The following is a 23,878-nucleotide window of genomic DNA, read 5'->3' on the forward strand; positions in this document are numbered from 1 at the left end:
GTCAAGTGTTTGAATTAAAAAAAAAAAAAATTCTTGATAATAAAATTTTAGTTAAAGAATTAAAGACTAAATTTATAATTTTATTTAAAAACTATGGTAATCCACGTCAGCTAGTATACTAAGTTAAAAAGAAAATCCGTTCTTACACGTGGCAGTACCATAGACGCTGATTCAGCAAATTAAGACCCAAAAAAGAGAGAAAAATCTTTGACTCGAATCTTCAAGTTCGACCGGGAGTCTCTGCTCCTTCCGCCGGCCATTGCCCTCAAATTTGGAGTCCGGTGGTTCATCGGAGCACGTGCTTGACGATTCAACTCTGTGAACAAGTTCAGAGAGCTCGTTCAAGAATGGCCGTTGAGGTGAGTCCACGAACGGAACTTCTCTTTATTGGACATCGACATAAACTCGGAAGATTGATGGAGGAAACTAGTCTTTGCGCAGGCTTGGTACATGAACGATAGCAATGAAGACCAGAGGCTTCCTCTTCATCGCAACCTTAAAGAGTTCGTCTCCATGGACCAATTAGCAGGTGCTCTTCCGTCCTCTTTACCAAACCTGCTCTAGAGATTTTTGGCTCTTTGATTGAATTGAATGATTTATCTGCAAATTTGGAGTGTTGTACTGGAAATTGAACCCTAAATAATATGAAAACGATGAAGAGTTGAAGAAAATCCGAGAGGACGGAATGCTTCACTAATCCATCGATGTTTTCCATTTCTATCTTTTAGTCGAACTTTTTTGGATACGTTTCGTTTTTCTTGAGATGTTGTAGGATTTACTTGATATATGCACACAGAAACTTGGTGATTATGAAGAAATTCGTTACACTTTGGATGGAACTGACCATCTATTCGAAGATTGTTATTCATGTAAATCTTAGTCAAAACAAAAATAAAATTATTTCATAGGTTACAATCTTCATAGCATTATCAATGTTGTTGGATTATCCGCAGTTAATGAGGCTGTTCCAGGGAGAGCCAATTTGGACCCCGTTTAACCGACCACAAGGGCAGCATCCAGCAAGGAAAGAGTACCTCAATACCTTCACTGAGAAAGCTGGAGCGCCACTCCAACTTCTGTACTATGGCAATTAATACAAAACTGTGAGGTTTAGCTCAGGCTGTGCATTGTTGGGTATGGCTTAGATTAAATACTATATAAATTTGCCAACTGCTGTTGAAACATGGCTTCATAAATGTCTGAGCCTCATATTATTTATGAATTGAGCTTCTCAAAAGAATTGTAATTTGAACCACTTTGGAAAGATATGATTAAACGATAGAGATTTCTCTCTTGCAGGAAAGATATGGAATCTCGAATATAAAATTCTTATAAACTACATTTATTTTTATTGTTCTACAGGACCCTGTATTTGTGTCGATTAATACTGAAGCGCGTAGTACCTTATCACGAAAGCCTGTTTGATAATGTTTTACAGACTATTGAGTTTGTGTGTCAGATAAATAGTTCAATCATTTCCTTCAGAATACTGTTCTTGTTATACATGTCAATTATATTCTTCCCTACAGTATTGAGGGGTAGCTATGGTGTTTTTGCTTTAGAGATTATTAACTTTTTTAGTTCTCTTGTTGACCAGAAAGTTGCAGGGCTCTTGGAGATCAGAGACTCGTTTATCACTGGAAAATGTAGGAAAGTTTGTTGCCACAAAGCAAATCTCTGGTAAGCATCTTCTGAATTTGCAACATTGATGTTACTTACATGCTCTTTCTATCCATTCTCGCCAGGCTTTTGATGAATGATCTACATTTTCGACATCTTGTGCACTGGTATTGCCAAATATTGCAGCTGTTATGATATTAAAATCCCATATGCCTGCTTTACAAACTTCATTTATACCGTCTAGTTAACACAAAGAGTGCTTCTTCTTAAGTGTTGTGAATTTTATTAAAACTGAGTTTGATTCTGTTTGCAGAATTTTGTCAGTCAGCAACTGCTGGAGTTGGATTCTATTACTGCGAGGACCTATTTGCTTGGTTTGGTCTAAAAGACTTTGCTTGCCAGTTGCTCTTTTCTGCTGCTCAACTGCTCCTAAAAAGTTCAATTATTTCATATTCAGCAGAAGGTGAGTTAAAATTGAACAGCAGTTCAAAAAAAAAAAAAAATTGAAAATATTGTTGGGCGCTAATATATGTGTAATAACTCACATCCACTGTTAGCAGATGTCCTCTTTAGGCTTTCCCTTTCGGATTTCCCCTCAAGGTTTTTAAAACACGTCTTCTAGGGAGAGGTTTCACCCCTTATAAAGAATACTTCGTTCTCCCCCAACCGATGTGGAATCTCAAAATATATCTGTTTTTTTTTTTTTTTTCGATTTGGGGGCGGGGGGGAGTGGACATAGTAGCTTTAATGCTGAAGTTACAGAGTTATAAGACTTGCGTTCCAAAAAATTATTTGTGATAGTTTAGGATCAGATAACCGAGTCGGCACTAGTTTTTCATTGTTCATTTTTATGACTTATTTGGTTGAGGAAGAATGAATTATAGAGGTTTTTGAAAATATAACTATTGCAGTTTTTGAAGGAGATTTAGAAAGGTCATTTATATGATGTTATGGTTATTTTGAATGAAGTCATCATTGTAGCAGGCAATTGGAAGAGAGAATTTCATTAAATGTAGTGTTGTGTCCATGACAGAGCTGGGAACTGAACTGTTTTACTCATGTCTGCAGTAGTAATACTAATAAGTAACAAGTATCAAATGACGAAAGCTCTAACGTAAAGATAACTTCATATTGGACAGGATCAAGCAGAAGATCATGAAAACACACCTGGGATGGGAACAATATCATTGCCCTGAAGGAGCAGCCAAGCTAAAGCCAGCTGAACTGGGGTATAACCATGCTTCACAGCTACATCAGCAAGCCTTTGTAGATAAGTTCATTCTGTTCCAAATTCTTCTTGCTGAACCTTGAATGAGAAGTCTGTCAAACACATCACAAACAAGTATATGGATCAGTTTGTTATGTAATACAATAGAGCGACCATGGCAGAACTTGCACAGTAGTCTCCTTTTACGGACCTACCAACGAACGTGCGGCTCAGAGGACTGTAAGTCGCTGTCCCAACTCCCAGATCCCTGCAAAACACCGTGGCTTCATCCACCAAGTCTTTCGACATATAACTTTGTAAGTTGAACCATTATAAGTTTGGGTTTGAATACTATTTTCGTCCATTTAGTATAAGGTTTCTAGTCTCTAAACCTTTTCGATTTGATTTATTTCGTTCATATACATTGAAATGAATTGCATTAGGGGCCTACTAAACATGAAACTTGAATGTGCTCGAGACTTGCTTCAAAGCACTTCCTTACATATTCAGGTGTTCCATTAACTGCAATTCAAATCCTGCTAATGACACAATCTCAAACTTTGTAGCTAACTGAATCTTCTCTCCAGGGAGCTGCTTCAAGGCCTGCAAAATAAAACATCTTCAGTCAATTGGTAAGGTCTCAAACACCACCTTTTCAATCGTGATTTCATTGTCATGATCAGGTCCATAAAGATCAGAAGAATAAAAAAAAAGTTATGCCTTTGATGCAAGCTTGTTTGATAATTTGGTATCCATGTTCATGAGAAAGGGGAACACTGGGACACCCTGAAAAGCCCTGCACACCCAAAACCCAACCTTGGAACTTGCAAAGTCTCAAGGATTTTCACTGTCAAACCAAAAGTTTCGTGTTCTTTTTCAAGTTCCCATTTCTTAAAAGTGATCAATCTTTATCTCTACTCCTTGGCTACCCAGTTTCACTCTGGGGATTTGGATCAGATTTTGGGGCTTTCCCTCCATTTTGAAGATATCAGAGGAGCTTATACTCTGCAGATATTGCAATTTCCTGTGGAATTCTCTTGATGATTCTTCCCCCGAATGGAACTTTTTTGTACCCTTTGATTATTGATAGCGTGTTGAGTTTCTTGTTTCATGACAAAGGAATATGCCATGAAAGTAGCTAAAACTGAACCTCCTACATTGTCTTTGAGGGTGTAAGGTCAATTCTTCCACCTTATGTTCATAATATGTGACCAAAACCACACTACTCCAACCTCTTAGAAGAACGTGTATAAGACTTTTTAGAAAAAACAAAAGTGTGTTAGTCGATGAGATAAACTTCAACTTATTGAACTGATGTCTATAAACATTCGTGGTTCTTAATTTTTAATCAATGAAATACTTAATGACATCTTTCAGGAACGTTTCCTATAAATACTTAATGGCATTTTTACTGATATCTGTAAGATTGAAATCTCGATATCGACATTGACATTTTAACCTTGGTATATACCTCGAGATGAAAAAAATGAAATCGGGCCATGTGGAAAAAGATCAGCATTGATATTATAGCAGTCTCCAATCAACTTCACCATTTCCATTTCACACTCTCTTTAACTCAGTCAACAAAATCTCCACCACTCATTTTCCTTTACCAAAAACTCAAACTTCATAGCTAAATCACACTTCATAAAGTGAAGTTTTCATAGAGAAAGAGAAGGAATGTGAGAGTTAAAAAAGAAGTTAGAAAGCCGAAGAAGCAAAAAACAATGGACCACTCTAAGCCCCACTTGGACTCCAACACTTACTCTTAGTTCATATGAACCAAAAAGCTTTAAAGAGTAACAGAGCCCTTTTAGGGTTCTTAGGGGAAACATTTCAACCAAAAAAAATGCTATCTTTTTTCTTTCTTTCTCTCTCAACAGCCTACAAAAAGACTGGTTTTTTCCCCTTATTACAGTGTTGTTTGAAAGAGCATTAATGGCAGATACCCTTCAAAATATGATATCAACATGCTTATGCCAGTGAAGTTTTGGTCCCAGCAACTCTTACTTTTTATGCTTTTTAGGGGAAAGATCCTTAATGGTTTCCTCTTCTAAATAGGGCTTCCAAGAACCCCTACTCAAACCGTCCTAGTTTCAAGGAACCCTCACAAATCAAATGGGGAACTTGGGTCTTAATAGTTTGGAGAGAGAACAAAATCTCTGTGTATATGGCATGATGGTAGAAGATTTGTCAATTTATTGTAAGTGGTAGAGGTTTGAATACAATCTACCCCTGAAAACTCATTTAAAGAGACCGCTATGATATGGCTGATTACTTTATATCTTCAGATGTTGTTATTAGGAGTATTGTAATAGCCTAAGCCCACTGCTAGCTGATATTGTTTGTTTTGACTTGTTACATAAATCGTGTGCTAGGAAGATGTTTCCACGAATGCTTCGTTTTTCTCTTCAACTGATGTGGAATCTCATAATCCACCACTCTTGTGGGCCAACATCCTCGTTGCCACACCATCTGATGTCTGACTCTGATACCATTTGTAACGGGCCAAAACAGACAATATCGGCTAGCGGTGGGCTTAGGCAGTTACAAGTATGCATATTTTTGAATTCTAATTGAACAGTTACTAAAAGATTATCGTATTGTATATCCAATTTCCTTGTTGAGGTTCGAGATTTGAATATAATCCCCACCTCGCCTATTGTTTAAACTAAAGAAAAATGAGAGAATTGGTCATCAATTATATATTTCTGTTTGAGAAATAAATGCATGTTATCCCATCTTCAAAAATATGTTAGCCAACTGACATTCCTACCTACCCTAAAATGTTAGGTTTCAATCCACACACATACCCAGTGACGTAATATTTTGATTAAAAAATGAATCGTGAACGTTTGATATAGCTTATTAACACACGTCAATCAAACTCATAGAATCATCCACCATTTAACTAAGTTAAAACATAAAATACAAGTAAATTTAACCTAAAAACTCGAACAATTCCTTCTATAACTCATTTGACAAGCACCGCTATCAATCGAAAGTAGTTCAAATCATTGCACGTATCCGTTTCATTAAAGAAAAAACCCAAATTATTTAAAAAGAAAATGCTATTATAGGGAGGAAGATTCAATAAAATGATCATCCCTAAGTCATTTTCCCTTTGTCTATATGAGAGAGTCCCCAATAAGTTGAGTCAATGCAGCAGCTGGCACTAGTCAGAAGCCCATGGGAAATATGAGGCAAAATGGCAAAGCTGTAAAGAAAACAAACCCCTTTTCCTTTCCTTAAATAACAAAAGATGCTCATATTTCTTTATGCATTTCACAATCTCCACTTAAACCTAAAACTTTAGCTAGATTTCCCCTCAATTTTCTTGGGTTCCCAAAAAGAAAACTTTTTTATTACTATACCAACTCTTTACTAATCTCCAAACACGCGACGTCGGAGTTCGATCCTCTAGTCCTCAGGTCCTCGAGTTTCGTTAAGAGTATATGTTTCAACCCATCGAGTCATATTTAGGGTTAAGAAGATCGAATTATCGACTTTTCAGATCATAAATTACGTTTTATCCACTAAGCGTAAGCTATACTCCGATAAGCATAAACGGGTGGTGTTAAATATTCAATTTGTATAATGGAAGGGCTTTCTTAGGGGTTGTAGTCCTGGCGTGACAATATTCAATTTGCATTACCCTTTTTGGACCACTTAATATCTCTCTCTTATGGTCTTGTTTTTGCTTTTGTTTTTATTCATTTACATAATTTAAGTCTAAAATTTAATGAAAACCCTAAAAAGAAAAAGAAAAAGGAAAAAAAAGGGAATTTTTTTAAACAAAATTATCCAAGATTGTTCTTTTCTTTGTTTTTTGGTGTGTATATATATTCCCTTATCCCTTCATCGTCCATCTATCCTTCTTCATCAACATAAAAAGCTGCAAACTTTGGCTCTCTTTTCTCTCTTTTTGCCCTAATTTTTGTTTGGTTTACTGTTGTCGTGCGCTTATATCAGTTCAAGCTGCCAGCATGATCTAACCTTAATCTCTGCTAATTATGTTCGAGATTCAAGATCAGATCATATGGCAGCTTCACCTGTTCTTGGCTGCACGAAGAACTTAGCCCTAAATACAAAACCCTAATCACTTTCTTAACAATTTCTTCATTCTCACCCGTTTTCCATGCACAATTCCTAAAAAAGGTACGAAATTTTTGTTCATTCTCTTTAATTCTCATCTGGGTTTCTTAGATTTGCTTCTGGGTTGCTTTCTTTTTTGTTTTTTCATGCTTCCCCAATCATAAACACCTCAATTCTTTTAGGGTTTCGAAAAAAGATTGAATTTTTATGTCTTGGAGCATGTTTTTCTTGATGGGTTTTGTTCATTCTCTTTAATTCTCATCTGGGTTGCTTTCTTTTTTGTTTTTTCATGCTTCCCCAATCATAAACACCTCAATTTTTTTAGGGTTTTGATAAAGATTGAATTTTTATGTCTTGGAGCATGTTTTTCTTGATGGGTTTTGCTTGATTTCCTCATTCAAATAAGAATTCATGAGTATCTATTTATGATTCTTAAAAAAAATGGGTTTTTTATGAATTCTCAAACAAATCTCTTATTTTTGGGAATTTCGAGAGGGATTCAGAGTGATTATGGCATTACATATTGAATGAGAGAGAGAAATTAATTAGAAGAGACGAAAAATATAGAAAATTTGTAAGCATGTGAGTTCTTTTTCTTCGTACTTTCTTCACTGTTGTTGGCTTACCAGATTGTCTTGTCTGAGAGGAAATGATTCAGAGAAGTGAATACGATAACGATATTTCAAAACAAATTTGAAGCCATTTTCAGACATTTTCTCTTGCTTGTCATTCAATGGTTATTCTTGGTTTTTTGTTTTTGTTTGTTGTGCTTTAATGTTGCAGGCATTTCTTGGGGTCAATTGCGAGCTTGATCTTTGGTATGTGTGTCCAGTGGCCGAGTAGCAAAGTTAAAAAGATAAGGCAATTGTCTTTTTGTTCCTCTTGAATCTTAAAAGTTCTTCACTCTTCGCTCTTCTTTGTGTTTGTGTGTTTTTAGATTATGATACTCGAAACTCGTGTGTCGTGTCGTGTTGTTTAACGTCGAGACATTATAATCTCGATTAAGAGGTTTGAATCTTTGCTCCTTATACGTTAAGCGATGAAAGATTTCTAAGATTTCTAATTTTCTTGTCGTGATTGTGTTTTATAGATTTAGGAAACCTGGTTCATCTAAAAGTGATTGTTTAAGGATACAATGTTATAATTTCGATCAAGGGATTCAAGTTTCTGTTGTACATGTTTGTCTTAATTATATAAAGTTACAAACTTTTGTTTATGACTCTGTTTTTGTACATGTTCGTGTTTTCAAATTTATGTAACTTTGATCATTCAAAGGTTTAATTTATTATTTAAGATCGAGACATTATAATATTGATCAAGGATTCAAGTAGTTCGGATCTCTATGAATTCATTTCTTATATTTGTTTGCCCATAACAAATAAATAAGTTTATGGATGTTTCTTAGATTCTCATCACGACTTTTCTTTTGAATATCATCACGACTTTTGACGTTTATGTGCTTTTAAACCAACATTCGAGTAGTTGGTGCTACAAAGCTCAATTGTTTGAATGTTCTTTTGTTAAGCTCGGATTAATGAATCTACAAAAACCCTTTCTAGACAATCGAATAGGAAGTTCGAAGGGCGGGCACCCGACGTTTTAAATTTGTTCTTAGCTCGGTCCCTAGATTACAAAACTTTAATATTGAATATATTTAATTATTGTAAAAGCTTTTGAATAATTCAAATTTCATGTGTAATAAAGTTTAAATGTGTAGACAACTCTATCATTATTGTTTAAACTCTATCTTCGAAACAAAATTTCAAATCCACAATTTAATCTTTGAGTGCTTGTACCTCGACTTCTCTTTGTTGCTTAGATTCTTGAACTGGACGTCTTTAAGACAACGATCGAGATCATGTAGAATAGAAAATGATTCTCTGCATCTGTGGTGTGTCCCAATATTCCCCTGCGACATGGTTCACGTTGGCTACGCTTCTAAGAGTGAGGATTATCCCCACAGACGAGTGAGGATTATCCCCACAGACCAACACGAGTCATCCTAGCATGCTAAGAAAAATTCTAGGGAGGAAAATTTCTAGGAAGTCAGCCAACATAGATAGTTGAGCCACCGAAAATTAAGGTTTAAAGATTTTTTAGCCATCTTATTCTCAAAATTGCTCTTATTCAAATGTGGTATCAGTTTATTCATACTCCGAAGGAGTAATACCTGCTGCATAACCACGAACACACGAACACGCCCATGTTTCTCTAGTCCAAAAACTAAAATTATATAATAATTATCTTCGTAATTAATTTGGGGAATAAAACATTGAAAATTAAAAGAGAATTATATATGTAATTAATGGTAAAATTATTTACCTAAAATGAATACAATAATATCATTTATTATAAAGATGTGCATAATTTTGAATGGTATAAATGAAGAAATATTATTTAAAATTGTGACATTTTTGCATAATTTCGTTATTATTTCCATTATTGAATCGAAAAAGCAATTAATATTAATTATGAAAAGAAATTAATCAAATAGTAGAGAAAAAATGTAGATAAATATAAAATCTTTTTTCAAAGGATTTTTATTAATAATATCCACCTTCCATAAAAGGTGGATATTATTAAATATTTTCAATAAACGATTATATACTTTTTAAAAGTTTAAATTCCTTTCATAAATGTAATATCTTGTTTTTAATATACTTTCTTATAAACTAAACATTTTTCAATTTTCTTAAAAAATATACTCCATAAATGCAAGATCACAATAATTTTTTATTTTTTTTGTTTAATAAGTTTGTAATATTTTTAAAATTTTTTAAAATAACTAAATCGAGAACCTATTAGAGGATGGAGCTACAGAAATAACCGTCGGATGGAAAACAACTTTCAATTAAATTCTGCTCACATGGGGACGAAGTGGCTCAGTAGGAAGAGACATACATTGAACGAAAGCTTACAACTTAACCTAAAACTTATCTTAAATTTACCAAAACTATGTACAAATAAAAACTGTAATAGCCCAGACTCACTGCTAGTAGTAAATTTTTTCATTTGGGGTTTCCTTTTCTCCCCTCCAGCCGACGTGGGATCTCACAATCCACCCTTGTTGAAGGCTCAACGAGCTTGCTGACATTCGTTCTTGTTTCCAATGGATTGTTTGTGTTGGGAACATATTTATTGTGTAGTAACAAAGTGGATGAGGCCAGAAAGAGAGTAAATGAGAGAAATATGAGGGCTATTAATAAAGGGGTAGCGACCTCTCATGCTATCCCTTCAAGTTGCAATCAAAGTTGTTGGAAAATGAGCCATGCACTCTTGTGCTCAAACCCCTCTCATTTTTTACTGCTTTCATCCACAAATTTCTACTTTTTCTTTATACCCACGACTTCAAAACCCTAATTTTCTTTCCTCAACAGTCGTGTTAAACTCTCATGGAATTGCTTCACCAACCCCGAATTCATAAACCTATTATTAACGTCACTCTCGTTGAACTTAGAAAAAAATGTCTATTTTGAATGTGTAAACTTGGTTGTTCTTAGGGTGGTATTGAAGAACCAACAAATCGTATGCTTACATTCATGCAGTCGATCGGTCTACTCATACTATATTGCATCTGTCAACCGAACACATAAGGGTTTTCTTTGGTTTTAGCCTTGTTTTAGCTCATCTCTTTCTTCACCCAGATCTACCGCCAGCAGATATTGTCGTCTTTGGGTTTTCCCTTTCGGACTTCCCTTCAAGGCTTTAAAATGCGTCTCCTAAGGGAACGTTTCCACGCCCTTATAAATGGTGGTTTATTCTCTCCCCAACCAATGTGGGACATCACAATCATGAAAGGGAAAGTCCAAATAAGACAATATCTACTAGCGGTGGATCTGGGTCGTTACAATTTTTTTTTTCTTACTAGTAGGAACGTACACGGGGAATGATAAAAATCTTTTGATGGATTATTTTTTTTTGTAATTATTTTACGCAATCGTACTCTTATTCACACTATATATTATCTTAATAACTAAAATCTCATAAATTTTAACCAAAGAAATATCAACTCTCAAATTGAACTGAATTTTTTATTTTTCGAAAATACAACGGGACAAAAAAAATCTAACCCATCCAATTTTTATAGTTTCCGTTAAGTTATCTATATTTTGAGTTATCCTGTAATATATAAAAAAAAAGAACATTTTAATTTTTAAATTATTGGAATGTACTTTTCCTGTATTTCTTTGACTCCGTCCTTTAACGTGGCTTCGTGTCATTACTTGCCACGTGGACTGTTTTTTTTTTTTTTTTTTTTTTTTTTNCGTATTTTTGGACGTTTTCCCTATTTTATTATTTGTTTAGGAAGAATTATTCTCTGTTAATTGCTTTGAATATTTCAAAATTTTCAATGCAATATTTTATTATATAGTCAAATATATTGGTGAATTAAAAAATATATATTAATTTTATTATTTTTTTAATTTAAAAACGTTGTGCCTAACCCATTTAAGAAATTGAGTTTGACCTAGTATTTTTTATTAAATATATTTAAAGTTGCAATATAAGTACTTTTAAATTTTCCAAATTTATTTGAACATGTAATCAAAGATTTTTTTTCTTTTAAAAAATTCAAACAGTATTTTCACAGTTTTTAGAAATTAAAATTAAATTCTTACTTTAAAAAAATAATTTTAGTTTGTTGGACATTTCTATAAAAAGTCAAATTTAAGAAATTCATTCAATAATTTTCAAATTAAATTCTATCTTACTATATCAGATTTGTTATTTAATATTTAGTACATGTACTAGTCGAGCCACGTAGACATAAACATAAACAGTTTGATGTAATGCATTTGTAAGGACTATTTTGCATCCTTCTTATTAACATACGAAATTGACTTGGGTTCTTGAGGATGGTGTTCTTGATCCCGAGACGATCATCATCTCCATGTTCCTATCGGCGATGCACCACGCTGGTCCGATCGAGATGCAGTGGCATGCCGAGGCAAGGATCAATGCAGGAGCAGGCAAGATCCTGCAGGCATGAGGCATCCAACAGAGAAGTGGGATCTCTATGATGCAGACCATGGCTCCTGGCGTAGAGCGCCTAAACATCCTTCCTTTCTACCTACCTACAAACCTCGCTACTATCAATTCAATTGAATCAATTCTTACGTGTGATATTCCACGGTTAGTTGGAGAGAGGAACAAGATATTCTTTATAAGAGTGTGAAAAACTCTTCCTAACAAACACGTTTTAGAACCTTGAGGGAAAGTTAGGAGGGAAAGCTCAAAGAGGACAATATGTAGCAGTGTGCTAAGGTTGTTACAAATGGTATCATAGCTAGGCACTGGGCCGTGTGCTAGTGAGAACGCTTGACCCCTAGGAGGTTTAACGTTTTCGGTAGCACAACTCCCACTGTTTGTCTCTAATATCATTTATAAAAGTTCAAGTCCGCCGCTAATAGATATTGTTTTTTTTTAGTTTTCTCTTTCGGGCTTTCTCTCATGGTTTTTATAACATGTCTGTTATGGAGAGGTTTTTACATCACTATAAAGAATGTTTCGTTTCCCAATTATGCGAGGAACAAGGAGAATCCTCCTGTTCGATTCATGTGTCCCGATGACTGGAGCGTATCGGTCGAGTACTACAGCAGGTTGATTCCAACAAACAATGGGAGTTTCATCTGTTAAAGTATCAGTATATCAGCCCTTGATTTTTTCGTGTTCATATCAAATCAAGAACTCAAAAATCACACCGAATTTAGTAAAAATAGTTTGACAGATTTGGACAAGCTTTCTAGTTCATGTTGAAACAATGATTAGACACAAACCACAAAGCCTGCAGCTCTTGATCTCAACCAAAAAAGGCTCATTCTGCACATCAATATCATTTCTTTGTATTCAAACCATAATTTCTCATACACTTCCTGAGCTTCCTTCTTTAACTAAAACAGATTAATGGAGAAATGAACAAATCAAACAAAGGGTTATTTTGTAAAAGATTAAACTACAAATTATTTGACTCAAACACTTTGATTCTTATGAATCTCATTAAACTAAGCTTGTTTATGGTAGGATTTCTGATTCATCATCAGCTTTTTTCCAATACTCCGTCATCATGTTGACGAACTCATGGTAATCAACATGCCCATCTCCATCCAAATCAGCATCATTGATCATTTGCTGAATCTCCTCGTATGTTAACCTCTCCCCCAAATTAAGCATCCGAAGAACACTGCTCAGCTGCCAAAAAACATGAAAGATTTTGATGGGTTTTCTCAAAAACAGGGGAAGAATATGAATTTGATCACAGAAGAACCAGATCTTTGCGTTTTTACCTCGTTTGCTGATATATATCCATCTTGATTTTCGTCGAACAGTTTGAAGGCTTCTTCGAGTTTCTCCTCTGTTTCTTCCTGAAAAACAGGACAGACTCGGCTTAGAACAAGAACAAGAAGAAAAAAACTGAAAATCAGGGGAATCGAAAGAAATGAGACAGACCATGAAGGTTTTGGACATCAAATTTCGGAGCTCCCCGAATTCAATGGTTCCGTTTCCATCAGCATCGACTTCGTTAATCATGTCCTTGAGTTCTTCTTCTGTGAGATTGTAATCGAATTTTTGGATCTCTGTTCTTAATTCGTCAAGGGTTATGCAACCTGCTTGGTTCGATTCAGAAAAAAAACGAGATGAATTGAACTGGATGATGATGTTAGGGGAAAAGAAAGGAAGAAAGAAAGTGACCCACCATCTCCGTTTCTGTCAAATAGATGAAAAACTTCTTGAAGCTGATCCATTTGTTGTCTGGTAAGACCTTCGCCCATCTCCATTAACAAAAGCTTCAGAGATCAACACAGAGATACAGAGCGAGCGAGAGAGAAGCCTTGTGTGGGTATTGAAGAACCCCACAACCAAACCCTTAAATACAAAAATTTCCCAAAACCCAATTATTAAAATGGTTAAAATTTAACAAAATCAAATATAAATTTTAGCTATTAATGTCCGGGCCCAAGCCATAAGTAACACACCACTCTCCAACACCTAGAATTCTAATCTTGCGTCACGACCTATGTCATGACTTATGAGCTAAGGGACATTCTTAGGTAGACAATTTCTATGGGGCGTAGGCCTCCTCAAAGGTAACTAAGGCGTGCAAAGGTTTCTTTGGGCTAGACCGAGATTGACCCTCAAGTGTAAAGGTAGAAACGAGCTTGACCGCAAGACCCACATGTTGAGTAGATACGAAAGTCGGCCTTAGTGATCTTTTGACGCACCTTTATTGGAATAAGTAGTAATTTCAATTAATTTAAGTCTTTCTCAACCGTTTATTTTCATTTGAATGTAGTCTCGATTCATTTATATACTAGACGTTACTGTTGGATGATGGAAGTCCCACATCAACTAATTTAGCGAATGATCGGGTTTATAAGTAAGGAATACTAACTCCATTGGTATGATCATGGGTTTATAAGTGAGGAATACTAACTCCATTGATATGAGGCCTTTTGGGGAAGCACAAAGCAAAGTCATGAGAGTTTATGCTCAAAGTGGACAATATCATACCATTGTGGAGAGGTTCGTCTAACAGTTACAATTCATATTGTATTTAGTAAATAAGTTGATCTTATATCAATATTATATTTCCGACTAAAATATCAAAAGTTCAAATCTTTTATCTTGTATGCAATTAGAAAATTATTTTAATGACCATATATTCTATGAATATGTGACTGATAACACGTTGAGGGAATTATATTGGCAATTTCTCCTTTGAATCAAAATTTTTATTTTCAATGTTTTAGAATAATGACGTTATCAAATTAATATATTGCAATCATCAATACCATTGAATTTCAGAGAAATTTCATTCAGTATGAAGATTTTAATTATTTTGTGTTTCTAGATGTTTTTTTTCATAAATTTTTGTGAAAGGCAAGAAAAAAAATATTAAATGATAAAAAAAAAATATATTTTTTTTTGTAATAAGAAAAAGGAAAATAGAAGCTTGGTTAACAAGTTTGGTAATTATTAAAAAAAGAAATGAGGGGCCAACGCCTTTGAAAATAAAAAGCAAGAAAAAATGTACTTGAGATAGTACGCGGTTTTCCACCTTCCAATTCTCTCTATTTTCATGTTTGCTTTTAATAACAATCTTTTATGGATTCATTTTATTGTTATTAAAAAAAAAAAAAAAAAAAAAAAAANTTAGGTTAGGTTGTGGTGGAGTCAAAGTTGAAAAAAAGGTACCAAATTTAGTATTCCATGAGTTAGAACATGGCAGGAAATAGGCTTGTGGCTGAAGTTTGAAGTTTGAATTTGAATATTGCTAGAAAATGTCTAAATTTGGAACTATTGTCCTTCCTTCCTATTTTCTATTGGAATGAAAATCAAACTCTTCCATACCAATGAAACTAGCCTCTCATAGGATACTAAATTGTAGGTAGTTCCCAATTGCATCAAAAGAGAGTTTGAATTGATTCTTTCATGCATCAAAAAAGAGTTTGATTTTTGAACCAACAATTGGTTTCTTCACGATGCTGCAATTACTGATTCAATCATAGTTGATCCGCATTCGATGGCAAACAAACACACTGACTATTTGAAATGTTAGCAAATCCGTATTCTTAGTAGCCTATTCTAAGGTAGCTAATTCTAGACCACCGGATGAAATTGCAGCTACTTCGAAAAAACAGGCTATTTAGGCTATGTAAGGGGACAGACTTTCCAAAAAGGTTAATGCCCTAGGATTGGACTCATCACACTTTAGCCCTCTTATTCAGACCCTTCTATTCTTAACCTCACCATTTTTTTGGACTTAAAATGGTAAACTAATCATGTCCCAAGTATACTTTTTAAGAAAGTGCAAAGGCTTCACCTGGAAACTTGGGAAGAAGTTTCAAGGTTGACCTTGGTTCAGAGTACTTCTTTGAAAATAAGTCGATAGTCGCAATCACAACCTGATCAATCTTACGCATACATAAGAGTATAACTAAACTTTGCTTCTAATATGATAATAAGGTTCTAGCTGCATGTCACATCTGGCTTTGAGAAGTAACTACATTTATGACTAATTTCAAGGCAGATAATTTCATGTACAACTAGCATTGATGTTGGGAAAGAAAGTAAGCTAGTTTATTGTCTCAAGAGGATATCTAATATCACTGCTAGGTTTATTTAAATGTACAATGCAAGGAAAAAGGTAACCATCCTAATTAAGCATTCAATTTATTTCTTCAAAATGAGCTTTACTAAAAGCTTTTATTTCCACTTGGCATCAAGAAAAAAAGACTTACTACGACCTCTCAGATGGTTTCTGAACTTCCCGGAGCTGGACTGAATTGTTGTAGCAGTGATAAAAGCCGAAGTGTGGGAATCTCTCGTACCAGGTTTCCTGCTGGGCATGTGTGTCCCAATGCTCCCCACTGCTACTCTTTCCATACTTGTGAACCCAGCCTGAACCGTTGTGGCCCTCGCCCCATGTTCGATTCCAACGTTCTCCATGCTTTCCTTCCCACCATGTTTCTCCCTGTTTGACGCCATGACCATTTGGATCGAAGTTTTCGTCCCATTTGTCGCCCCACTTTGTCCAACCATCACCTTCACAACGTTCAGCCCATTTATCTGTGTACTTCATGCTGCCCCCTTGTCCATCATACTTTTCACCCCATCTGCAAGAGGAAAGAAAGTTACATGCTAAAGCAGATCGAAATAGACAAATTCTTAAGAAGCAAGTATTGCCACCGTATTAAATGTATAAAATCTTGAACAAGGAACCAGAAGATCGAGAATGCATTGTAAAAGGCCAAGTCAAGAGGACAGCAAGAACAATAGTTGATTTACACACAAACGTTTGAAAGAAGAAAAAAATATACCTTTCGCACCAGATATGAGCATGACCAGGATCGACATACGTGTTCGGGTCAATTTTACACCATTTATGAGCATTTTTTTCAGCCTGACCAGAGCCACCATAATATTCCCACCATTTCTCTTGCCATTCAGTGCCACTTTCATTTTTACCCCACTTGTCTGCAGTTTTTTCTAGGTGCACAATGCCTTGCTCCTGAAAGAAAGTTGGTTCGGTTAAGGTCATAAAAAACTATGCTTTCTGAAGAGATGGAAATTATGAATCAGGCATTAGCTACAAGGTGTTGAGGGATCCACTATAGAGGTGGGTCTCCTGTCATTTCCACACATCTAAATATCAGTGAATCCTTTTCAAATATCAAAGAGGAAGACACAAAAGAATCGGTTAGATATCAACTGACACATTGTACATTACACACTAATAAAGGCATTTCCATCATCTCGCAATATCCAAAGAGTGATATAACTTCACTTCATTTACAAAGGTATCAAACTAGCTTTTGGATGTGCCCTGACCCTTAAGCACTTGAAGTTAGTGCATAAAACAAACTATTTTAGCAGTATATTGCAGTAAAAATAATCTGTTTTTCCCTTGAAGATGGACATAAATAGACTATTGAGACTTTAACTGATGCATAAAGCAAATATTTTACAAGGATAATGCGATAGAAGCTAGAAAATCAGTAACAATTCAAACTGACCTGCCGCATGGATTCCCTCCAAGATTCACGCCAAACATTTCCATACACATCGCGACCCGATTTCTCAGAACCAAGTTCCTTGTAGCCAAACTCATCAGCAGCTTCCCAATACTTGTTCTGCCACTCAGTGGCTAGGTCTGCGCTAACTCCCCTGGTTAGTGTCCACTTGCAAATCACTCCATCTGGTCTCTGTTCAACTCCCGTCTCCTTCCACCAACGCGAACCATCCGATTCTATTCCTTCAGCTGATTCTTTATCTATACTAAGTGCCTGTGATGCTTCTGCTGCCTGTACCAAAAACTCCATCCCAACATTTGCACCTTCTTCCATGGAATGTGTCTCAGTACTAGATTCTGATGCTTCTAATTTTTCGACAACCACGGATGATTGAAAGGGTGGTAGAAGAGGTTTGAGTTTGCTTTCAGAGTGTTTGCTCTGAAATGGAATAGAGAGAAAGCCGACCGGTGGCTCTTTCTCCTCAACAAAATTGGATAACATTGGATATGCCTGTGATTCTCCAACTGGTTGCAATTCACTGGAAGTAGTATCATTCCTATCATAATCTGGAGGGGGCGTCCAAGACCAGAAATCTGGACCAGGTGTTCCAGTTTGTGAAGTTTTTAACTCAGGTAGCAGGGTGTCCTCACTTTGAAATTCAGATAGATCTAGATGAATAAAAAACAATAAACAAACAGAAAAAGAAAGAATTAGTATGAGAATCTGAACAACCACATAACCACGAAATTAATTTCTAGTCATGCTAGTCAACACTGCCATAATTTTCTTCATCAGATTGATTACAGATCTACATTAATAATCAATTTTCTGAACTCGAAACTCAGTGAAGATTTGGCTGATCAAACATGAAAGTTTTTTAGTTGTATTCTAAGTTTCAACTTGAAAGAAAGTCAAATACAGTAGAGAAAAGAGCCAAGAATTGATATAATATGTAACTTGACCTCAACTAATATTATTAAAACTGTAGAGCTTTGTAGTCAACAAAATAGATCGATCCTTCAAGATTCAATCGTTCAATTAATTATACCTTCTTCACGCTCTAGCAGTCCACCGTCATTCCGAAGATTCAAATTTATAGAAAGATCTGAATCACGCGAACTCGACTCTGCCTCTGCCTCTGCAACAAATCCAGTTTCACCGACCAGTGCACGAGCAGCTGCAATGGCAGCAGCAGCTCGATGTATGACCTGCATCCGCTGAATCCGATCCCTTTCCTCTCTCGGCACCTGAAGAATCTTACTAAAATCATCGCTCTTCTTCTCCAACTGATCAGCAATTGAATCACCGCCATCGTAATCGTCATTTCCCACAGTATTCTCCACAACTTTCTGAAACTCTATGCCTTTCCTCTGACGATCCACCGCGTTCTTCCACATCCCGAGATACGATTCTCCTCCATCCGAAACCCTAATTCTCAGTCTCCGCGTGTCTATAGCGCGCCGAATCTCAACCTGAAGTTCCAGAGGGAGAACGAGAAAGTTCTTGCGGTTGAGTAGGGGAAAGTGAGAGGCCACGGTGGCGCGTGGAAAAGCTCCTAACCGGAACGCCATTGAGTCGGAAATGCAACTCTTCAATCTGAGTTGGATTTCAGGTGGTGATTTGATTTGTAGATGCCATTCTTCATCCCCCCCCACGATACACCCACCTATCCCTCGGGAAATGGAAGAGAGAAAATTTCTTGAAATGGAAGAAAGGCTGCGATGCCGTTACCCGTCGGTCACTTTTCTTTCAAATAACTGTTTCTTTATTAGCATAGTTTGGACGGTGACACGTTGCGTACTGTCATGCCGGAGGGTTCTTCTTTTTTGGCGTTTTTGCCTACTGCTTCCAACTAATTCTAACCGTCCAAATTTTCAAAATTTGTTAAAACTAAAAAAAGAAAAATATAAAACAACCAAATTTTAAATATAATAATTTAAACAATTATATTTAATAAATTTTAAATATTTAAACTACACCAAGCATTTATATCCACACGATTATCCTTTTTTTTTTTTTTTTTTTTTTTTTTTTTTTTTTTTTTTTTTTTTTNTTTTATTTTTTAAAATTAAATTGGCATGATAAAAAAAAATAGATTCATTTTTATTTATTTAAACTTTTAAATATGTCAAAAAAATATATTCGATTTTAATTTCTTTTTAAAAGTAAAAAATAAAAATGATTCTCGTATATTTTTCAAAAGAAAAAAAAAACTATTCCTTTAAATATCAAAACCCGTGACAAAACAATTTTAGAAATATTCTTTTTAGTACGTATTAAAGTTTGGTTACATTTTCGTCATTAAAAATTTAAATTTATATAATATATCACATTTTGTATTTAATTACACTCTTGGTTAGTCCTTCCAAAAAAAAATGAAAGTGATTCATTTTTCTTCCCAAAAATCGTTTTCTTCGTTATTCTTTCATTCTCTACTTTTCGATGGTTGTAAATTTTGTTAGAACCATGTTGCTCCAGTGCTTCAACTGACGTTCATATATCGTAGAATTTTTTGGACCAACTACTACTACTTCAAACCCTGAACTCCATTTATACGAGCGTCTGTGTTTACATTAACGATTGTCAAACTCATATTTGTAGATTTGAGATTCATCTTAATATTTAAACACTAAATCGTCCTCACACGTTATCTTTGGATCCCCAACTTTGCTAGTCTTATAGGTTCTACTATTTCCCATTATGATTAGATCATTATGTTCTCTTAGGTTCGAGTGTTTATTTTTATTTTATTTTGTTAAATTAATAAAAATATTTATAAATTTGGCACTGTATCTCTAAAATACTTCCTTCAATAATATTTAAAAAAAATATCTCAACACATTTTTTGAAAAATAATTAATATTTTCTTTAAAAAATACTCAAAATAGTTTTTAAAAAAATTCACTTTGAAAAAGTGTTTAATATCTTTTAACCTTTCAAAAGTTTTATTATTATCCTTTTAATTTAAAAAAAAAATTTTAAAAAACAAAATAATATTAAAATATTTGTAGATAATTTATGAGACGTTTAAATTTTTTTATTTTTTATTTATATATTTTTATGAGTATTTTTTTTAACAGTAAAAATATTTTGATATTAATGAATTTTTTTTAAAAGTGTAAACTTATTTTTTAAACAAATCATTTTTATCATTTCCCAATTATGAAGTTAAAAAGTTAACCAGCTAATAACATTAACCTCATTAATAAATTATATCTTAATTGAATTCAATTGATTAATTAAAGTGACATCCTCAATCATTTTCTTAATTAGGTAAACCTTAATATAAGGGATGATATTTATTTCATACCCGTTAAGTTCATAACTTAATTTAAAAAAAAAAACAAAAAACTAAGACTTAATTTTAATTTCATTAATTAATCTTAAATTATTTATCTTAAACCATGTTAATTTGAACAGTTTTAATGATTTGACATTTCCCAAAATACATCCAAAACAAAACACCTGCAAAATCATGTTCAAAATCTTGGAAGAACCCTAATTTTAGCCTCCAATTTCAGTCATCACCGTTCCTCTACTGTTCTCTGTACTCCTTCTGTGTGATTAAACAGTCTGTCCTCCAGAAACAACCCACAAAGAGACGAAGTGGGATTTGTTCTTACACTTTGACAAAAAGAAATCCAGCTTTTTCTTCTTCACTGGCCTGAAAAGGGCCGAAACAACGCTTAATAAAACAGCCCACCAAAAGAACTGACCCTTACCGGCTGCGAAATTCTCTCGCTGTTTAAATCCATCACTTACAGCAAAAGGGGGTCATGGAATCGCCATTATCGCTTGTGGGTCTTCTTCATTTTCGCCTCTAATGGCGTTTCTTTGATCTTTATTGTCTGCGAGTGGATTATACGTTTAGGGTTTGAATTTTTGGTTCTTGTAACTGAGGAGTAGTCGGGTATGTTCGAATCGGCGAGCCCGACAACCCAACGGGTTCTATCATCATCTTCTTCTTCGTCTACTGATACCAGAGGAAAACATAGGATTCAGGCTGAAGTGAAGCGGCTCGAGCTAGAAGCAAGGTTCCTGGAGGTTTGTCCCTTTTGTCTCTTTTGTTTGAGGCTTTTGATCGCGTTTGATTTTGAATGTGTTGTGCTGAATTATTACTTCCCAAATGTTTAGACGTCCATTTCTGAATTGGGAACTTGTGAAATTTGGATTGGAGCTTGAACTGTAATGTGAATTAGCTCTGTTTTGAAGGTGTTCATGTTTACTTTGATTCTGTTCTTGATAGTTCTACAGGGGAACTGTGAAAATTTGTGGGTTATATTAGTGTCCTTGCTTAGTGGCACTGTGATTTGTGCTCTCAAAATTTCTGAATATGATTCTCAGTTCTAACCATTAGAGTTAAGCAGATTATCTTTATTCTTAAAGCTGGAAAATTAAGGTGGTGAAATTGAGAAATGTTGGCTCTGTTTCAATCTTTAAGATCAAAACTAAGAATGTTGTTCCTTGTTTTTCCTGTTTGTTCCCGTTCGACGAGCAAATTCTATTGTTGTAACAGCCCAAGCTCAACCAATAATTCTATTTCGACACGTCTATTAGGGAGAAGTTTCCACACCCTTATAAAGAATATTTCGTTCCCCTCTCCAACCAATATGGGATCTCACTATCCACTCCAGCCCAACGTTCTCATTGGCATACCACCCGGTGTTTGGCTTCAATACCATTTATAACAGCCTAAGCCACCGCTAGTAGATATTGTTCTCTTTGGGCTTTCTCTTATGGGCTTTCCCTCAAGTAAAACGCGTCTACTAGGGAGAAGTTTCCACACCCTTATAAAGAATGCTTCGTTCCCCTCTCCAACCAATATGGAATCTCACTATGCACTCCAGCCCGACGTCCTCATTGGCACACCGCCTAGTGTTTGGCTTTGATACCATTTATAACAGCCTAAGCCCACCGCTAGTCGATATTGTTCTCATTGGATTTTCTCTTATGGACTTTCCTCAAGTAAAACGCGTCTACTAGGGAGAAGTTTTCACACCCTTATAAGGAATGTTTCGTCTCCTTCCTCAACCAATGTGGGATCTCACATTTATATACTCTTAGTTCTCATTTACAGTGCTCGAGAATCACCACTAAACATCAAAGCTTATCGATAAGGAAATCCAAATGTTATAACACAGATAATCTGCAATGACTACTAACATGCAACAAGAGAGTGAATAACATTCGATATATCGAATATTAGAAGTCCCGTTAAATCACGACTAGAATCAAAAGTTTTATTATAGTTCTTAGCGTTGATTGGAAGCTGGATTAATTTTGTAGCATTGTGAAATGAATTCTAATGCAGGAAGAACTGGAACAGGTTGAAAAACTGGAGAAGGCATCAACAAAATGCAAAGAGTAAGCATGATAAAATTTATTAGGGATCTGCTGAATTGAGTATCCATAAACATACCCAAACAAAGTATGAAACTCCCCAATTCATTTGTGAAATTGCTGTTTTTGAACCTGCCAGAATGCTGAGCAACATGGACACAAGACCAGACCCACTTCTTCCACTGTAGGATCATCATCTCTGTTCTTTCTTTACATTCAAATTGACCTTGAATCTTAATCTTCTTGTTCTGTCTCTGTTCTTGGTTGGTTGCAGAACCCGTGGCCCTCTTAATCCGCTATGGGATCGATGGTTCGAACGTCTGCAAGATTCGAAAGGTTGCCGATGCTGGATTCTGTGAGGCTGTTACGATTTCCCTTTGGATTCATATACATTGGTAGAACGTGACGACGATGACAACGACGATGACGAAGACTTCTTCAACTTAGGTACATTGTGAATAGCTTTTCCAAACCAATGTTGTATTCATTTGAACATACTTTCCATAAAGGTTTTCCATTTCCCCTTTGCACATTCTTTCTTGGGATATCACTATATAGAAAACATTTAAGCAAATTATCATTTTTACATCCGAGAGTGTTAGGGCCAGCTCGGTTCATTTCGAACATGATTTTTTTAACGTTCTAGTATGATATGGTTTCGAGTTTATAAATAGATATTACGTGAAAATAGTAGATATTGTACGTCTTAGCCTGTTACATATCGTCGTCGACCTTGCGATTTGAAAATGCTATCTTGTGGGGAGAGGTTTTCACACTTTTCTAAGAAATGCTTTGTTCCCTTTCTAAACTGACGTGAGATCTTACAATTTACCCTTTTGGGGGCTAATGTCCTCGTGGAAGCTGCAAATATTGTCCACCCTAGCTCGTTATGTATCGAGCAAAAACGGACAATATTTGTTATTGGTGGTTATCGGTGGACTTGAGCTGTTACCGTATTATTTTTACTTTTAGTTTTATTTTCGTCACGGTTCGAGATTNTAATTTAAAATTTATAACTCGCGAGCCTAATTGGAGGGCTAATGAGAGCAATTATTGTACTCGTCAATGAAAGTTAATCTATCAAGGTCAATAACGAGAGAGGGAG

At 35.2% G+C, this 23,878-nt stretch overlaps 3 protein-coding genes and 3 long non-coding RNA genes across 13 annotated transcripts; 4 read left to right on the plus strand and 2 right to left on the minus strand.

The window, feature by feature from the left end:
• Positions 1–202: 202 nt before the first annotated feature.
• Positions 203–5,310, plus strand: LOC111778641. Of its 7 annotated transcripts, none has more exons than XR_002812586.1 (8): positions 203–359; positions 442–529; positions 954–1,680; positions 1,934–2,083; positions 2,760–3,144; positions 3,271–3,337; positions 3,415–3,459; positions 5,206–5,310. It is a non-coding gene; the product is annotated as an uncharacterized LOC111778641 (long non-coding RNA). The 7 variants fall into 7 exon arrangements; XR_002812587.1 differs by lacking the exon at positions 5,206–5,310 and adding an exon at positions 4,889–5,173; XR_002812585.1 differs by lacking the exon at positions 5,206–5,310 and adding an exon at positions 3,761–4,022.
• A 1,332-nt stretch (positions 5,311–6,642) lies between these two features.
• Positions 6,643–8,141, plus strand: LOC111778644. Its single transcript, XR_002812590.1, has 2 exons — positions 6,643–6,985; positions 7,706–8,141. It is a non-coding gene; the product is annotated as an uncharacterized LOC111778644 (long non-coding RNA).
• Positions 8,142–8,813: 672 nt separating this feature from the next.
• Positions 8,814–9,979, plus strand: LOC111778645. The gene is made up of 3 exons (XR_002812591.1): positions 8,814–8,889; positions 8,991–9,005; positions 9,961–9,979. It is a non-coding gene; the product is annotated as an uncharacterized LOC111778645 (long non-coding RNA).
• A 2,764-nt stretch (positions 9,980–12,743) lies between these two features.
• LOC111778961 (calmodulin-like protein 8) lies at positions 12,744–13,768 on the minus strand. Its single transcript, XM_023658975.1, has 4 exons — positions 13,617–13,768; positions 13,370–13,527; positions 13,207–13,284; positions 12,744–13,111 (listed from the first exon to the last, which is right to left on the minus strand). The coding sequence occupies exons 1-4, from the start codon at positions 13,696–13,698 to the stop codon at positions 12,935–12,937; spliced, it is 495 nt and encodes a 164-aa protein (XP_023514743.1). The 5' UTR covers positions 13,699–13,768; the 3' UTR covers positions 12,744–12,934.
• Positions 13,769–15,911: 2,143 nt separating this feature from the next.
• Positions 15,912–19,148, minus strand: LOC111778665. Its single transcript, XM_023658619.1, has 4 exons — positions 18,482–19,148; positions 17,437–18,101; positions 16,741–16,931; positions 15,912–16,536 (listed from the first exon to the last, which is right to left on the minus strand). Exons 1-4 carry the CDS (start codon positions 19,002–19,004, stop codon positions 16,161–16,163), a joined length of 1,755 nt encoding a protein of 584 aa, XP_023514387.1. The 5' UTR covers positions 19,005–19,148; the 3' UTR covers positions 15,912–16,160.
• A 1,744-nt stretch (positions 19,149–20,892) lies between these two features.
• On the plus strand, positions 20,893–23,380 carry LOC111778297 (guanine nucleotide-binding protein subunit gamma 2-like). 2 transcript variants are annotated; one of them, XM_023658032.1, is made up of 4 exons: positions 20,893–21,477; positions 22,760–22,797; positions 22,913–22,957; positions 23,048–23,380. In XM_023658032.1, exons 1-4 carry the CDS (start codon positions 21,346–21,348, stop codon positions 23,130–23,132), a joined length of 300 nt encoding a protein of 99 aa, XP_023513800.1. In that variant the 5' UTR covers positions 20,893–21,345; the 3' UTR covers positions 23,133–23,380. The 2 variants fall into 2 exon arrangements, with proteins under 2 accessions (XP_023513800.1, XP_023513799.1); XM_023658031.1 differs by having other exon boundaries at positions 20,898–21,477; positions 22,745–22,797.
• The last annotated feature ends 498 nt before the right edge of the window (positions 23,381–23,878 follow it).

Source organism: Cucurbita pepo, chromosome LG17 (genome assembly GCF_002806865.2).
Source record: "Cucurbita pepo subsp. pepo cultivar mu-cu-16 chromosome LG17, ASM280686v2, whole genome shotgun sequence".
Taxonomy (NCBI): Eukaryota; Viridiplantae; Streptophyta; class Magnoliopsida; order Cucurbitales; family Cucurbitaceae; genus Cucurbita; species Cucurbita pepo.

What these genes read in the sequence shown, in the direction of transcription:
- LOC111778961 (XM_023658975.1), bottom strand. Translation starts at nt 13,698, where the DNA reads ATGGAGATGGGCGAAGGTCTTACCAGACAACAAATGGATCAGCTTCAA. An exon ending in ATTTGACAGAAACGGAGATG is followed by an intron (nt 13,528 to 13,616) that starts GTGGGTCACTTT and finishes CGAACCAAGCAG; the next exon opens with GTTGCATAACCCTTGACGAA. An exon ending in GATATATATCAGCAAACGAG is followed by an intron (nt 13,112 to 13,206) that starts GTAAAAACGCAA and finishes GTTTTTTGGCAG; the next exon opens with CTGAGCAGTGTTCTTCGGAT.
- LOC111778665 (XM_023658619.1), bottom strand. Translation starts at nt 19,004, where the DNA reads ATGGCGTTCCGGTTAGGAGCTTTTCCACGCGCCACCGTGGCCTCTCAC. An exon ending in GGAGGGAATCCATGCGGCAG is followed by an intron (nt 16,932 to 17,436) that starts GTCAGTTTGAAT and finishes ACTTTCTTTCAG; the next exon opens with GAGCAAGGCATTGTGCACCT. An exon ending in GCTCATATCTGGTGCGAAAG is followed by an intron (nt 16,537 to 16,740) that starts GTATATTTTTTT and finishes TTCCTCTTGCAG; the next exon opens with ATGGGGTGAAAAGTATGATG.
- LOC111778297 (XM_023658031.1), top strand. Translation starts at nt 21,346, where the DNA reads ATGTTCGAATCGGCGAGCCCGACAACCCAACGGGTTCTATCATCATCT. An exon ending in TAGAAGCAAGGTTCCTGGAG is followed by an intron (nt 21,478 to 22,744) that starts GTTTGTCCCTTT and finishes ATTCTAATGCAG; the next exon opens with GAAGAACTGGAACAGGTTGA. An exon ending in GCATCAACAAAATGCAAAGA is followed by an intron (nt 22,798 to 22,912) that starts GTAAGCATGATA and finishes TGAACCTGCCAG; the next exon opens with AATGCTGAGCAACATGGACA.